Source organism: Vulpes vulpes, chromosome 12 (assembly GCF_048418805.1).
Source record: "Vulpes vulpes isolate BD-2025 chromosome 12, VulVul3, whole genome shotgun sequence".
Lineage (NCBI taxonomy): Eukaryota > Metazoa > Chordata > Mammalia > Carnivora > Canidae > Vulpes > Vulpes vulpes.
This window is the reverse complement of record NC_132791.1, coordinates 147,979,246-147,993,281: the sequence shown is the minus strand read 5'-3', so window position 1 is coordinate 147,993,281 and position 14,036 is coordinate 147,979,246. Positions and strand designations below refer to the sequence as shown.

Genomic DNA, 14,036 nt, shown 5'->3' with positions numbered 1-14,036 from the left:
ATAATCACTTTAATAAGTAATATTGTTACTAATATTATTAGAGAACTAAGAAATAAGTGTAGATATTTATATGGGAATGATATGATGAAAATATAAAGAACTTATGCTATATATGTTGTATATGGAGACCTCAATTTAGAGAGACTATCTGAAAAGCTAATAGAGACATCCTGATACAAAGTGATGTCAGCTCAGCCTAGGTTAGTAGGCTGAACATAATAAGGAAGGGACAGATTTTTTTTTTCCTAAAGATTTTATTTACTTATTTGACAGAGAGAGAGAGAGAGAGCACAAGCAGATGGGAGTGGCAGGCAGGGAGAGAGGGAGCCTGACTTGGGGCTCAATCCCAGTACCCTGGGATCATTGACCTTATCCAAAGGTAGATGCTTAATGGTTTAACCGACTGAGCCACCCAGGCTCCACAGAAGGGACAGATCTCACAGACAATGCCACAATTAGTCTATAGGCCGTAGTGATTGTGTAACAAAAGACAACATTTTGCATTTAAGACTCAAGAAGCATGGAAGGGTGCTGATGACAAGTAGGAATTAAGTAAAAGATACTAGAAGAATTTAATGATTAAAAGAAGATGGCATACTGTCTACTTTTAAATTCTGTGGCTTTCATATAAAATTTAGCATTTTAGAAATACTTCATAATCTTCATATTACTTATATAATTTACCTGACTTTTTATATCCTATTTCTGATCATGATACTGCCCGCTATTGTTTACTATCTGGTATTTCTTAGATGAGCTGAAATGATATTTTTTTTAATCTGTAAATTAAAAAAATTCTGTTTTTTTAGCATGATTCAGTTGTTTGCATTTTACTTTGAATTTTTAAAATAAATTTCATAAATTTTATTTTTATAATTTAATATTTTTAAAAGATTTTATTTATTTATTTGACAGAAAGAGGGAGAGAGAGCACAAGCAGGGGGAGCTAGCTGCAGGCAGAAGGAGAAGGAGGAGCAAGCTCCCAGCAAGAGCAGGGAGCCTGATGCAGGCCTGGATCCCAGGACTCTGGGATCATGACCTGAGCATAAGGCAGATGCTTAATGGACTGAGCCACCTAGGCTCCCCCCATCAGTCTTTATATAACACCCAGTGCTCATTACATCTCCTACCTTCCTTAATATCCATCACCTGGTTACCCTATACCTCTACCCTCTCCCCTGCAGTAATCTCAAGTTTGTTTCCTATGATTAAGAGTCTCTTACAGTTTGTCTCCCTCTTTGATTTCATCTTGTATTTTTCCCTCCTTTCCTTTATGATCCTCTTTTGTTTCTTAAATTCCACATGCATGAAAGTGTATAATTGTCTTTTTCTGACTGACTTATTACACTTAGTGTAAGTGTGATTTATTTTAATTGAGCTTGATAGAGTAAATTACTAGAACTATTAATTATGTTCAAATACTTTATTTTAAACAAATTTGAGTACCTCAATTTCATGTGGAGTAGAGAATTATGGAATTAGGACAGAGGAAGTTCTTTTCAGAACTTAGAAAATTGTTGAAATGGGGTATGCATAAACCAGACTTTAAACTACAAATTCACACAATTAGTGAAGAATGTGAATTACAGGAGCTTTTCTATAGATCACATATAAGTACTTCATCACTATTTTTCTAATCCTGAATTCTGTCTGCTTAGGTTTTGTAGTGTGCAAGGAATGTCAGGAGTTTTTGTTTGAGAGAAGAATAGAGAAAATAGACTAGAATTTTCTCTAATTCTAGAAAAAACTAGAGTTAGAGAAAACCCAAACCATGAGTTAAACTCCAGAGATGCAATACTTCCTACATACAGGCTCCTAGAATGTGTTTTAAATATGTGTTGATAGAGTATAAAACACAAATGTTCTAGAACATATGCATATGTGTGTATAATATGTTGTATAACATTTGCTTTATTTATGTCTATGTGCATAACAATACAAATATAAATAGTTTAAATATTGTCTGAATTTTTGTGAAGTCTCTAAATAATTTTGTTATAAAAGTTTCTCATATTTTCAAAATGATGATCAATTCAGCTTGTCAGTTAGATGGCAATACATATAAATTCCTCTAAGTCTATGCTAGATCTACAGCTTAATAATTTTACCTCACCTAAAACTTTAATAATAATATAGAATTGTGTGTCAAAACAAATTACATTCTCTACAGCTTTCCAAGAAAAATGTAACTTTACTGATGATACATTTAAGTTTTTTGATAGGTAGCATTTTCAACTCAACTATTTTTAATTTGTGCTTTTCAGCATTTCCTTATACATTGTGATTTAAAATAAATAAAATTTGTATATAACAAATGAGTTAATAGTTCTTTTTCCTTTTATATAAATTTACCTGAATTGGTAGAATATAGCACCACCTTATGCCCTGTGTAAGAATTACAAGCTACTATTTTATTTCTGCTTTATACTGTTTAAAAAAAACTGTATCACACGTAAAATTTCTTACTCTTGTCATTCTAATAGTTTTCTAAAAAACTCAGCCTCCTTCCATTTTTCTCATAATACTCAAACTGTCAACTTAATCTATAATCCTTTCAAATTGATTTATTTGAATGAGCCAGCCACTTTATCAGTACTTTTTTCTTTTAAGTTATAACATTTTAGTCTAAGTTCTAGAGGAAAAGCTTTGTGTGATTAAAAATCTATTTGTTTTAAAGAAATTTAGATTGAATAAACATTGGGTTTTTAATAACTCTGGCAGATCTTAAGAATTTGCTTCCTTTTATGCAGGAGAGCTACAAATTCTAGTAGTCATTATTCAGTATTAGAATAATCTGATTGTTACATTGAAGCTTGATATAAATAATGTGGCATTTGTCTTTTTTCTATTTTATAATAGCTCTTCCACCTTTTTACAGCTTTCTTTTTTTTTAAGATTTTATTTATTCATTCATTCATTCATTCATTCATGAGAGAGGCAGAGACATAGGCAGAAAGAGAAGCAGGGAGCCCCACATGAGACTCAGTCCTGGATCTCCAGGATCACACCCTGGAACCCTGAAGGCAGATGCTTAACTGCTGAGCCATCCAGGCATCCCTTTTTACAGCCTTCTTAACCATGTATTGTAGTATCTAGATTAGTAGTATATTTCCAAGGAAACTTAAAAATTTCCTTTCTGTACTTTTTCTAAAACTGGAATTTAGGAAAGACCTCCAATAATAATGTTTAAACCCACTCCCCATGTAAAGCCATCTCCTGCCAGCCCATGGCACTGCCCCCAAGAAGTATAATACGCACATGGAAAAATTCTTACATTTGAGTTTCTCAAATGTCAGAAATTATTATGTTCACTATCAGTGTACCAGGCAAAATGCATTACAGGCATGCCTCATTTTATTACATTTCACTTTATTGCACTCCACAGATATTGCATTTTTAAAAGGTTTTATTCATGTAAGTAAGCTCTACATCCAACATGGGGCTCAGATTCATGACCCCTAGATCTAGAGTTGCATGTACCTCTGACTGAACCAGTCCCTGCATTTTTTTTTTAATTGAAGGTTTATGGCAACCCTGTGTCAAGCAAGTCTGTTGGTACCATTTTTCAACAGTATTTGCTCACTTTGTGTCTCTGTATCACATTTTGATAATTCTTGTAGTATTCTTAAAAGTATAATAAAACTTTCATTATATTTGTTATGGTTATCTCTGATCAGTGATTATGAGTTACTGAAAGTTTAAATGATCAGTATTTTTTAGCAATAAAGTATCTTTTAATTAAGGTATATACATTTTTTTTAGACATAATGCTTAACTATAGTATAGTGCATGCTTAAACTATAGGATAGTGTAAACATAGCTTTTATATGCACTGGGAAAACAAAAAATTTGTTTGACTTGCTTTATTGTGGTATTCATTTTATTGAATGGTCTGGAGCCAAACCTGCAATATATCTCTGAGGTACGCCTGTTATTTTTTAGTTTAAACACTTTTTTAACCGTGGGGGAGAAGGCTACTACACCCATGATTAAATACAGATTTTCCAGCTATTAAAGAATCTGCATTTTTCAATAAGGAACCCAGATAATTATGTTTATCTTAACATTTAAATATGTGGGTAATTCCAAATGACAATGTTTTCTTATATTTTATTATAGTAGTTTTATAAACATGAGCTTTCTTTTTAACATGAACTTTCTTTACATACTAGTTTTTGAAAAAATCATGGCCAATATTTAAGTGTGAAAAAGAACAGAATTTTAAATATAGCTGGTAGTTTAGAGAGAAAGTAATGAGATCTAGATTCAGCTTTGGTTCTGCAATCAAGGAGAATTTTGTCAAGTAAATTCCTTTATTTTTCAGACTTCCATCAAAAGAGAAGTCTGGACTGGATTGCTTTTTTTTTTTTTTTTAAGATTTTATTTATTTATTGAGACACACACAGAGAGAGGCAGAGACACAGGCAGAGGGAGAAGCAGGCTCCATGCAGGGAACCTGACATGGGACTCGATCCCGGATCTCCAGGATCACACTCTGGGCTGCAGGCGGTGCTAAACCACTGCGCCACCGGGGCTGCCCTGGACTTTGGATTGCTTTTTATACTTCTTCTACTTTAAATATTTTATAATTCTAAACTAATATCCCTTACCATTCCAGATGGGTGATGATAAAAACATATTTATAAAATATTTGAGATGAAACTCCATTTGATAATGCTATAGTCAAAATTGATTTGAACGGAAAACATGTTTTCCATTTGATGTCAGAATCTTAATTCAAACTCTCAAATGGTAACTTGTCTAAATACTATGTGAGTATATCTTTCCCTTTCTTCTCTGTAACAATTGTAAGCATCTAGGATTGTGTTGATTATATTACAGTCAATTGGCTTTGAGGTAATGTCAGCATCTGTTGTTAGTCCTTAATAAATTCACATCCAAGGGATTCACAGGAAGGCTATGTGAAAATCTGTATACACTCTTACTCATCATTAATATTTGAATTTGAACTTCTGGCTCAAGCCCCTATTTGAGCCTCATTGAGTTATAAAAATTTAGAATTTAGTATCCAGAGTATATTTTGTTTTGGAAACATGATCTAATGCTAGAAGCATTGATCCAAAAGTCTTAGACTGTCGACCTAATATTTCTACAAACTTCTTGTAAAATTCAGATTCTTTATAACCTCTGGGTACCTTAATTTCTCTGTTTATTAAAATGACTAATTTATATCTACCCCTTATTGCCTCATAGGGATGTTGTTGAAATATATATAATGACTCGTTTCTGTCATGGGCAATATACTTACGAAGATGAATTTCAATAATTTAAGGTCACATTTTAATTTCTCAGAATTAAAAGTACACATATCTTTTATACCCCAAAGGTGTGACAGTGCTTGTGATTAATGACTGACTGAAAGCTTGAGTAATAGTTCAGCAATAATGGTAATTTCTTAAAATTCAGTTTAAGAAGAAATCTCCAAAGAAGAATATAAAAATCAAAAACTTACATAAGTTTAAAAGTAACCAAAACTAAAATAAGAGAAAACAGAGAAAATACATATATCAAAGCTTACAAAGGGTAGTCATCATCTAAATCAAAAGAATTTATTAAAATATGTAACAAAACTACTGAGTCTGTGATAGAGCTAAGAAAATAAGAGGATGAGTAGACATTTCACACAAAATGAGACAAAAACAAACACATGGGGAAAAGTTCAATCTTGCTAATAATCAGAGAAATTCAAATTAATGCAAAGTTGTTTCACTACCATTTTAATTGTTATGTCATTCTTAACTGCATTAATGTAAAGTGATGCAATACCATATACAAAAATATGTGGAATGCTATAATGAATATTTTATATACCCACACTTAAGAAATCATTCCCTACCACCACTAAATTTTTTAAAAATTTATTTATTTATTTATTTATTTATTTATTTATTTATTTGAGAGACAATGAGAGAGAGCACAAGCTGGGGGAGGGGTAGAAGGAGACAGAAAGAGCGGATCTCCAGAACACTCTCTGCTTAGCGGACAGCCTGGTGCAGGGCTTCATCCCAGGACCCTGTTATCATGACCTGAGCTGAAATCAAGAATTGGATGTTCAACCCATGGAGATACCCAGGTGCTCTCCGTCACCCAGTTTTTTAAATGATAATACTACTGACCAAGTTATGGTAGTGACAAAATTGTTAACATTCTACATTGTTGATAGTATTATAAAATTGGATCAGTTTCATTAGCCTTAAAAGTGTGTATACTTTTGGCCTAGGAGTTCTTTTGAAGGATACTATTCATGAAAGGAAAAGCATTTGGACAAAGTAGTCTTCATTTTTTAAAAAAATATTTTATTTATTCATGAGAGACACAGGGAGAGAGAGAGGCAGAGCCATAGGCAGAGGGAGAAGCAGGCTCCATTCAGGGAGCCAGATGTGGGACTTGATCCCAGGATTCCAGGATCACACCCTGGGCCAAAGGCGGTGCTAAACCTCTGAGCAACCTGGGCTGCCCAGTAGTCTTCATTTTATTATTATTTATACTGAGAGAAATTAGAAATGACCTAAATATCTAATATTTTAGAAATAAGTAATGGTATACCAACTCAATGAGTAATTATAGAACCAGTTAAGTTGAAAAAATTTAAATATTGCTTAGCAAAATTTTTTTTAATTGTGGAAAAATATACATAACATAAAATCTTCCATTTTAACAATTTCTAAGTGTATGGTTCTGTGCATTTAAATATATTCACATTGTTGTGCAACTGTCACCACTATCCATCTCCAGAAGCGTTTCATCATCCCCAACTGAATCTGTTTACCCATTGAACAGTAACCCCATTTTCTCCTCTTTCCACTCTTGGCAAATAATGCTCTACTTTCTGCCTCTGAATTTAACTAATCTAGATACCTCATATAAGTGGAATTATACAATATTTGTCCTTTCGTGTCTGGCTTACTTCACTTAGAGTGTCTTCAGTGTTTATGTGGCGCATATGTTAGAATTTTATTCCCTTTTAAGGCTGAATAATATTACATTTGTATGTATATTCTACATTTTGTTTTTCCATTCATCTAACAGTAGACATTTGGATTCTTCCCATTTGGCTGTTGTGAATAATGCTGCAATGAAGATGGGTGTACAAATATCTGTTTGAGTCTCTTTTTTCAATATATATCCAGAAATGGAATTGCTGGATCATATAATAATTCTGTGTTTAATTTTGGGGGAAACTGACAGACTTTTCCACAGTGACTTCACATTTCATATTCTTACCAGCATTGTACAAGAGTTCCAATTTCTCCACGTCCTTGTCAGCACTTGTTATTTTTTGTGTTTTTACCTTTTTTTTTTTTTTTTTTAATAGCCATCCTATTGGGTAGGAAGTAGTAGCTCATTGTGGTTCTGGTTTGCATTTCCCTAATGATGCGATATTGAGCTTCTTTTCATGTGCTTATTGGCCATCTGGTATGTTCTTTGGAATAATGTCTACTCAAGTCTTAAGACTATTCTTTAATTGGGCTTTTTAGGTTTTTGTTGTTGAGTTGTAAGTTTTTAATATATTCTGGATATTAATTCATTTTCAGATATATGACTGCAAATATGTTCTCCCATTCTGTGGGCTGCTTTTTCACTGTGTTGATAGTGTCCTTTGATGCACAAAGGTTTTTAATTTTGATGAAGTCCAGTTTGTATTTTTTTCTAGCCTGTGTTTTTGGTGTCATCTCTAAGAAATCATTGCCAAATCCAATATCATGAAGCTTTTCTACTCTTTCCTTCTTAGAGTTTTTTAGTTTTAGTACTTATATTTAGGTATTTGATCCATTTTATATCAATTTTTGTATATGGTATAAGGTAAGAGTACAAATTAATTATTTTGCACTTGTATATCCAGGTTTCCCAGTCTCATTTGTTGACCAGATTGTCCTTTCTCCTATTGAATGGTCTTAGTATCCTTTAAAAAAAAATTGTTTATTTATTTTAGAAACAGATCCTGCATGTGAGCAGGAATAGGGATGTAGGGATTTAGAAGGGAAGGGAAAAGGACAAGCAGACTCTGAGCAAAGCACAAAACCTGGCACTGGGCCAGCTCTCATGATCATAAGGCCATGACCTGAGCCAAAACCTAGAGTCGGAGGCTTAACTGACTGAGCTATCCAGATGCCCCTGGTCTTAGCATCCTTGTTGAAAATTACCTGACCATATATGTGAGAATTTTTTTCTGGCCTATTTATACCATTAGTCTATATATTTGTCTTTATGCCAGTATTACACTGTTTTGATTACTGTAGCTTTGAAGTAAGTTTTGAAATTCAGGATATGTAAGTCCTCCCAACTTGTTCTTATTTTTTAATAGCAAAATATTTTGGATATGACATTAAATGGAAAAGACATAATATAAAAAAGGTTAATTAGAATGTAAATAATAGGTTTTTATGTAAAGCCAGTATTAGGATGGATTACATGGAAATCAAACTAGGATGATAGAATTATGGAGATTTTTTCCCCTATTTTTAAATTTTCTAATTTTAAGTGTATTTTGGTACTATGAAAATAATATTAAATATGAAATTAATTACCATTTGTACAAGAGCAAAATGATGCATAAATACATGTTAGGATAATTTAGCCTTTAAAAGAAGTTAGTAAGAAGTCAGTCTCAGGGCATTTGGGTGACTCAGACGGTTAAGCATCTGCCTTTGGCTCAGGTCATGATCTCAGGGTCCTAGGATCAAGCCCTGCATTGGGCTCCTTGCTCAGTGAGCAGGGAGTCTGCTTCTCCCTCTGTCCCTCCCCTTATTCATGCTTGCTCTCTCTCTCGAATAAATAAAATCTTGACACATTAAAAAAGGAAAGAAATCTTAATGTAATTATGTTTGTTCTCACCTTTTTAGTGCCGTAGTAGATAATTCTATTAGGGATTACTGGTATTTTTTTATTTTATTATTCACATCTAATACATACCTTTTCAGTAGCTTTCTTAATATTAGTGAAATCTTGGCCTTATTACCTAAATATCCTTCCAGATAATTTTTCAAAATAATTTTTTTAAAGTCACTTCAAAACCTTATAAATATGTTTGGAAGCCATTAGGAGTAGAACAGAAGTATATTTTACATTATAGGTAAACAAGCCTAATAATAAATTAAAGACCATTTTTGTACATATGGCAATGGCAAAATTCCTCATACCTTCAGTGGAGAATTTTTTACTTTTTTTTTTTAAGATTTTATTTATTTATTCATGAGAGACACATAGAGAGAGAGTGAGGCAGAGACACAGAGGGAGAAGCAGGCTCCATGCAGGGAGCCCGATGTGGGACTCAGTCCCAGGTCCCCAGGATCACACCCTGGGCCAAAGGCGGCGCTAACCTGCTGAGCCACCCGGGCTGCCCCAATTTTTTACTTTCTACATATGGCATCATCTTTGAGTTTTATTTTTTATTTTTATATCTCTTTATATTTTTTATATCTCTTTAGTTAAGAGATCCCTTATAGAGCTATTAGTTTCGATCAGAAGGGATTTGGCTAGTCAGAAATTGCAGAATAAATCATATAGAAAAACTTTTCTCTAAACTAATGTTTATCAGCATTTCTCTATAGCTGTAAAACTTATTCAGTGTTCTTTTAGTTACCTGGACTTGAAACAGTTATTTTGGTTGTCATATACATTAACTTTTAAATACAAAGTCATCACTTTTCCTTTTGACATCAGTTTCAGCGGTCCTTAGTCATCTTTAGTATGTTCCAAGCACTAATCCTGCCCTAATTGTGGTAGCAGTATTTTTTTAAAATACTTATTTATTTGAGAGAGACAGCATGTGAGTGGTGGCAGGGCAGGTGCAAATCCACAAGCTGACTTCCCACTGAATGCAGAGCCTGATCAGGGTGGGAGGTGGGGCAGGTCCTTGATCCCAAGACCCATGAGATCATGCCCTGAGCCAAAACCAAGAGTCGACACTCAATGGACTAAGCCACCTGGTGCCCCTGTAGCAGCATTTTTATTTATTACTTTGTTTCAGTATTTCTTCCACTGTCATGAACCTTATTTTTCTTTTTTCTTTCCATATGTTTTTTCTTAGCTTTTCACTGTCTAAACTCCACTAACCCTTCAAGATACAGTTCGTAGATTGCCCTCTCAGTTTACATTGATGGCCACCCCACCATCCCATCAGTCAGATACCATTGAGTACCTACAATGTGCCAGGCATTATTTTAGGAATTAGAGTTATTATTTTGCACATGTAATTATTTTCTTGTTCTAACCATATAGTACTGTCAATTATAATTGAATTGTGTTATGCCTATTTGGTGTGTTGTTTTTACCTCTTAATGATGTCACAAATTCCTGGAAGTCAGTGGCTCTATTTGACATTTCTTTTATATCCTCCTCAGGTTTCTCTTTATTACTCTGCATGCTGGAAACATTTAATAAATGTTTGAAAAAATTTTTTTCCTTCATTTCAGGAATGGCTGTGTGTACAATCAAAAGGTTGCTTTTTCTTAGAAGAAGATGGTGAAATCATTAGTCATCAATATAGGATGCAAATAGTTCAGAGATCCATGGTTTATCTAACCATTAAACCATTAAACCTGAGTCAAGTTGAAGGCAAGTTTAAAATTTTCATGTATTTTTAAAAATATCATTTCATGTTCCCTTTGAAAATACTTATGTAAGTATTTGGTAGCCTTACTGAAGAAAATGTACCTAAGAAACATGGTTGCATTTCTTTCTTTTTTTTTTTTTTTTTTTTAGAATAAATTTGTGTTTTTAGTTTTTTTTTTTTTAAGATTTTATTCATTTATTCATGAGAGACACAGGCAGAGGGAGAAGCAGGCTTTTCACCAGGAGCCTGATGTGGGGACTCGATCCAAGGACTCTGGGGCCATTCCCTGAGCCAAAGGCAGACGCTTAACCACTGAGCCACCCAGGCATCCTGGTTACATACATTTCAAGAAAGAAAGCTTTAGTTTATACTTTGACTGTGTTATTATATTTTACAAAGTATTTAAGTTCTTTTCATGTATATTTAAAGCATGTTTTATTTTAAATCATTTATTTATTTATTTATTAAAGTTAGTGGCTTTATTATTATTTTAATTTATTTTTATTTATGATAGAGAGAGAGGCAGAAACAGGTAGAGGGAGAAGCAGGCCCCATGCTGGGAGCCCAACGCGGGACTCGATTCCGGGACTCTAGGATCGTGCCCTGGGCCAAAGGCAGACGCGAAACCGCTGAGCCACCCAGGGATCCCCTATTTTAAATCATTTAAAAACAAGAACAAAGTGTACCCTGGTTTTTTCATGACACAGAATGAACTTTTTATTTACTAATTAATTTTTAGCCTTTCCATTTGTCAGTTTTTTAAATTAATATGTTTAAGAGAAGTTATGTAGAAACATAATTTGGAGCAATACGAAATACAAACAATTTTGTTTTTAAGATTTTATTTATTTATTCATGAGAGACACGGGGAGAAGGCAGAGACATAGGCAGAGGCAGACATCGGAGGGAGCCCGATGCGGGACTCAATCCTGGAACCCTGGGATCATTCACTGAGCCGAAGGCAGGTGCCCAACCGCTGAGTTACCCAGGCATCCCAGTGCAAATATTTTTGAATACCCTCAAAGTCCTATGTCATATGACTTCAACAACCTTTCTTAATAATCACTGCATTCACATTAATTTTTTTTTTGTATATAAATGCTGGATACAAATTAATAGCCTGTCTGAAATGGTTATTATAGAAAAATAAAATGGTTATTATATAATTTTTAATTAGGGAAAATGTCTATAGGGGTGCTTTCCCTAGATATCCTTTTAATGTTCATCATTCTAAGTATCAATTTTTCTTTTTCTTTTATTGTGTTTACATAAGAACATGTTTATTTTAAATCTTTTTTTTTCTTAAGATTTTATTTATTTATTCATGAGAGACACAGAGAGAGAGGCAGAGACACAGGCAGAGGGAGGAGCAGGCTCCATGCAGGGAACACAACGTGGGACTCGATCCCAGGTCTCCAGGATCATGCCCTGGGCTGAAGGTAGCGCTAAACCGCTGAGCCACCCAGGCTGCCCAAGAACATAATTTATTACTAGAAGATTCTTCCCCACTCCATTCTTTTTGCCTCCTAAAATAGAGATTTGAATGGTTTTCAGTATATATCGTGGGATACTTACGACATTTTGGTGGTTGGTAGTGTTTTGTTTTTTTTTTAAAGACTTAAAAAAAAATTTATTCATGAGAGAGAGAGAGAGAGAGAGAGAAAGAGGGGCAGAGACACAGGCAGGCTCCATGCATGGAGCCTGACATGGGACTCCATCCCAGGTCTCCAGGATCATGCCCCAGGCTGAAGGCGATGCTAAACCGCTGAGCCACCAGGTCTGCTCAATTCTGCATATTCTTAAGAGCAAGATCCTCTTTTCACTTATTTATCAGTTATTTATTGAGGACCTAATATATCCTAAAGTAACACTTTAGGTGCTTAGGATACATCAGAGTACAAAAAAGACAAAAATCTTTGCCCTTATAAACTTAATGTTCTAGTGGGAGAAACTAACAATAAATACAAAACGTAATAAAGAGTAAATGATATGCTATGTTAGAAAGTGCTAAGTGCTATGGGAAAAATAGAGAGGGATAGGGCATTGTGAATACTGAGGGAATATGAGTTGCCATTGTAATGGAGTGGTTAGTGTATGCTTCATTAAGAAGTTGACGTTTGAGCAAAGACTTTGAAAGAGGTGTATCAATTATCAACTGCTATATAACAAATTACCCCAAAACTCAGTGACTTAAACAATTGTTCACTTGTAAGCAGGTTTGCTAGATATCTTGTTTTGACCTGGGCTTTGCTTTTCTCTGGGGGACTCACTCATGCATCTGTGATCAACAGCAGATTAGCTCACAGTTGGCTTTATTGGACTTGGCTGGGCTTGCTCTATATGAGGTCTCAGCTGGGACAACTTGACTCTGTCTCATATAATCTCTTACGTTCTAGTGAGCTAGCCTGGACTTGTTCTCTCGGTATAACAGGGATTTGAAAGAAAAAGCAGGGACACCTGGGCGGCTCAACGTTTGAGTGTCTGCCTTTGGCTCAGGGTGTGATCCCAGAGTTCAGGGATGGAGTCCCGCATCAGGCACTCTGCATGGAGCCTGCTTCTCCTCCCTTTTCCTATGTCTCTGCCTCCCTCTCTGTGTCTCTCATGAATAAATAAATAAAATCTTAAAAAGAAAAAAAAAGGGAAGAAAAAGCAAGAGCACTTAGGGCTTCCTGAGCCTTGGGCTCAGAACTGGCACATTATTTTTGCTATATTCTGTTGTTCACAGCAAGTAACAAAGCAAGTTCAGATTTATAAGATAGAGAAATAGACTTCATCTCTTGTTGGAGGAACTGCAAAGTCAAATTGCAGTGGGCTGTGATTACAGAGAAGGCAGCCATTTCTGCTGTCTTCCACAGAAGGCAAGGAAATAAGCCTTATGGATGTAGGGCTGGTGGAAAGGAGAGGTGAAGAGTAGAAGTGGCAGTGCATTCACACAGAGGGAATACTCCGTCAGAGGCTCTGAGGTGACAGTGTGCCTGGAGAGAGAGAGAGAGAGTTAGAACAGCAAGGTGATTAGGATGGCTAGAATAAGGTAGGAGAATGAAGGAATGAAGTAGGAGATGAGGACAGGGAGGAACCAGGACAAAATTAGGTAGAGCTGATTTTGTTTGTTTGTTTGTTTTTGCCATAATGAAGACTTGGGCTTCTGAGAGAAATGAGGAAGCATAGGAGGATTTTCCCCATGGCTGCCCTCATGATTTTCTCTTTTATCTTTAATATAACTGTTAGAATATATGTCTAGGTGCTTGCGTTTTTCTTGTTAGTGCTGTTATTGTGAGGTTCATTTGTTTGTATTTACTCTGCTTGGATTTTTTTGGCTTCTTGTCTTTCATTATTTTTTGAAAATTTTCTACCTTTATTTCTTCAAGTATTTTTTCTGGTCTCTCTTCTTCTACTTGTATGGTGCATGACATCTTGTCTTCTGTGCTGTACCAGAGATAAGCCAATGCTTGCATCTCCT

The 14,036-nt window shown here is 34.8% G+C and overlaps 1 protein-coding gene across 3 annotated transcripts in view; it reads left to right on the top strand.

The window, feature by feature from the left end:
* Window positions 1-14,036, top strand: part of EFCAB7 (EF-hand calcium binding domain 7) — a 47,037-nt gene that overhangs the window by 11,595 nt on the left and 21,406 nt on the right. For 2 of the 3 annotated variants that reach the window (XM_026006935.2, XM_072730723.1), the window contains one exon: window positions 10,437-10,578. The exons of the other annotated variant lie outside the window; for it this stretch is intronic. In XM_026006935.2, coding sequence (XP_025862720.1) covers window positions 10,437-10,578 — 142 coding nt within the window. The remainder of the gene's footprint in view (window positions 1-10,436; window positions 10,579-14,036) is intronic. 3 annotated transcript variants of the gene reach the window in all.